This window comes from Drosophila sechellia, chromosome 3R, assembly GCF_004382195.2.
Source record: "Drosophila sechellia strain sech25 chromosome 3R, ASM438219v1, whole genome shotgun sequence".
NCBI classification, from domain to species: domain Eukaryota; kingdom Metazoa; phylum Arthropoda; class Insecta; order Diptera; family Drosophilidae; genus Drosophila; species Drosophila sechellia.
This window is the reverse complement of record NC_045952.1, coordinates 17,372,741-17,375,791: the sequence shown is the minus strand read 5'-3', so window position 1 is coordinate 17,375,791 and position 3,051 is coordinate 17,372,741. Positions and strand designations below refer to the sequence as shown.

At 44.9% G+C, this 3,051-nt stretch overlaps 1 protein-coding gene across 1 annotated transcript; it reads right to left on the bottom strand.

The window, feature by feature from the left end:
• On the bottom strand, positions 1–1,726 carry LOC6606886 (UDP-glucuronosyltransferase 2B10). Its single transcript, XM_002031644.2, has 2 exons — positions 1,467–1,726; positions 1–1,410 (listed from the first exon to the last, which is right to left on the bottom strand). Exons 1-2 carry the CDS (start codon positions 1,711–1,713, stop codon positions 104–106), a joined length of 1,554 nt encoding a protein of 517 aa, XP_002031680.1. The 5' UTR covers positions 1,714–1,726; the 3' UTR covers positions 1–103.
• Between the last annotated feature and the right edge of the window lie 1,325 nt (positions 1,727–3,051).

Genomic DNA, 3,051 nt, shown 5'->3' with positions numbered 1-3,051 from the left:
TTTGGCAATAAAAAATATAACTTCAGTGATAGTATTAATAGATAAGAATGATAAGAAAACAAGGTTCTTAAAATTGTAAACAACAAACATACACATATAGCCTCTAATGCTTCTTGAGCTTATCAGAATGTGGGCACTTCTGTTTCTTGCCTCTCAGTAATTTACAAGATAACTTTAGGATTAACAGAGTGACTAGTAGAGGTACGGCCAGTATCACAGCGAAAGTGTCCAAGCTGTGCAGTTGAATGAAGTTGAGATCTCGGGAAGCTGCTCGCAGGTGTGGAGCACCATTGTGCCTGATCACGTACTCCGTCCACCAGACAGCGCGATCGACAGCTGATTCCGGTTGATCACGATACCGCTCGGAAATGGTTAAGGCTGCTTTGGCATAACTCGGATCGGTGAGCAGCGTTTGGATGGCCTTTTCCAAATCCTCCTGCTTCATATTATTCAGATCCAAGCCCAAGCCGAAGCCCACTCGTTGGGCGCGCTGCACATTCATGTGCTGATCATAGAAGCACGGCAATCCCAGGATGGGTTTCCCGAAGTAAACGCTTTCGGTGCTGCTCAGCAGACCACCGTGGCTGATGAACAATTTCACATTCGGATGGGCCAGAATATCCGGCTGGGGATACCATTTCTTGATCAGCACATTAGCTGGCTTTCCAGGCATCTCGTCATCTTCGAATTTCCACAGCACTCGCTGCTTCAATTTGGCAAAGGCCTTCAGCAGCGTATCTCGAGTTTCCTGTGGCAGATCCTTGCTCTTCACATTGGAGCCCATGGAGAAGTATATAACACCATGTGGCGAACCCTCAATAAACTGTTTAATGTCTTCTGGCAGTGGTTTCGGCTTGTGCGAGATTTGCATTCCTCCGACCTCTATCATGTTGGGCAAATAGGGTCGCGGATAGCTCAAAGAAAAGTGCTGGCCCAGCAGAATCAACGAAAAACTATCCATCACTTCCTCCATGGTTTTCTTCGCATTCGGGAAATACTTTTTGAAAACCTTTCTCATATGTGGCAGGTGAATGAAGTGCCGATGAATGTCCTCCACAATGACATCGTAGTGGTTTTCCAAGCGCTCCAGAAAGGTCATCCGATCGGTTCGAGGAGAGGTCACCAGCGGGTTGTATGATATGGGTGATATATTTCCAGCTGCCTCGTCAATTGTTCTATCGGTTCCAAAGCTGGAGAATCCCACTAAAGTGGCATTGAAATGCTGGGCAAGAGCGTACAGTGGTTCCATTTGGAGCATCTCCGCCAGCACCAGATCGAAAGTTTCTCCCGAGTTAAGTAGCTTCTGGACACCCTCATCCTCCATTGTTGTATCGATGAATTTGTTTAATATGTAATCTATGGCATTGAGCTGCTGCCACAATAGAGGCACATTCAGCAACGTCATCATTTCTGTAGACAAAAAGATTTATGAATACAAAATACTAATTGTCAATGTTAATGCACACCTTCAGCAAAGTCGTGCGCTTTGAGTGCCTCAATAAAGCGCATGTTTGGCGTCTCCTTGTTCTTGAAGGCATTGATAACGGTCACCTGGTGACCCTTAGCTGCCAAGGCTTTCAAGTAGCTCTCCAAAAATATGTACTGAGATCGACCCGGAAACGGCAGCGTTGCCAAAATCTTCGCACTTTCCGTTTGAAGCGGCTTGGCGCTCAAAGCGCAAAACACGATCGCGATCACAGGCAATAATCTCATGGTTGCGGAACGAGTCTCTTGCAACGACTAATTGTACAGATCGGCCAAGCTATATATATTCATATATGCTTAGCTTTTGTTGATAGCGAACGAGAGAACTTTTTGAGCGGCAAATACCGCCCATTCACGATGATAAAGGGCATTTGGCATTTGCATTTTCATCGTTGTTACTTAATAAAGAGAGAGACAGTCGACTTTCAAGAGGGAACCCTCCTCGGTTAGGGTAGTCCATGCTCGACTTAATTCGTCCGGCAATCACCCGAGCAGTCATTATCTTTATTGATTCTGTAGATTTTCTTATGAAAGCACTTTATAGCGGTTCGGGCAAACTATTTCACATTTTGTTTAAACATTGCCAAAGAGCTTCAAACGAGATTTTGGAAGCAAGTTCCTGGAACAAGAATCTAATCTAATATATATATTCATTTCGGTACGATACGGTGCCACTATCAAAATGTTTATCACAAAATAGTAACAAACACCAAATCGTTATATTTTTGGAAATTTGTTAACGGCTTTTACATTACCTATGTGCTTGTATTTTATGTGTACCATAAAATTCTGTACACTGAAAACGAAAGGCTACCGCAGTTTCCCCTTTCGATATTAATTCCTCAATTTGTGCAAACTACTTAAAGTTGGCAAACTCCCGGCGGGCTTTTAAAGATCTTCCCGAGGAGTCCCCGGAATTCGCTGGACTGAGTGCTGGGCAAATTCCCCGAAGAATGTGCGTGAGAAGTGCAGGCCAAACAAGCGGAGCAGGCAACTAAAAACAAAACGCACAACAGGGAGCTGGGCCGAAAGACGAGAAAAAGGCTCAAAACGAGTACCAATGCAGCTGGCCAGTTGGGAATTTTCGCCGGTGGAGGAGGCGAAACTCGGCGGAGCATAAAGGCCAAAGCGCTGCCTAAGAAAAGAAATTATTTGCTTAAGCGACGGCAAAGGACCTTGTCCGGAGCTTCCCTTTTCCCGGAACAAAGCACACTCACCCACACACACCAGCACACCCACACACACACACAGAGAGGCAGACAAAGAACAACAAGAAAGAAAATAAGTAGAATGAAAACAGCAGGAAGGAACAAAAATGAACAGAAAATGTAAAGTGAGTGGGTCAGAAATATTAAACTTTTATGCACGAAAATTTTTAAGTGTATGTCCGGCGGGAAAAATTGTTACTGTTAATTTATAAATAAGGTGGAGTTGTTATTGTGGGCTTCTGACGGAATGTCCGCCCAGTTGGACCCTTCCTAGCTCCCGAAACCCCACGATGGAACTCCTTTGTAACCCACCAGGAGCAGGAGCAGGACCAGGACAGCCACCACCATAGCCACATCC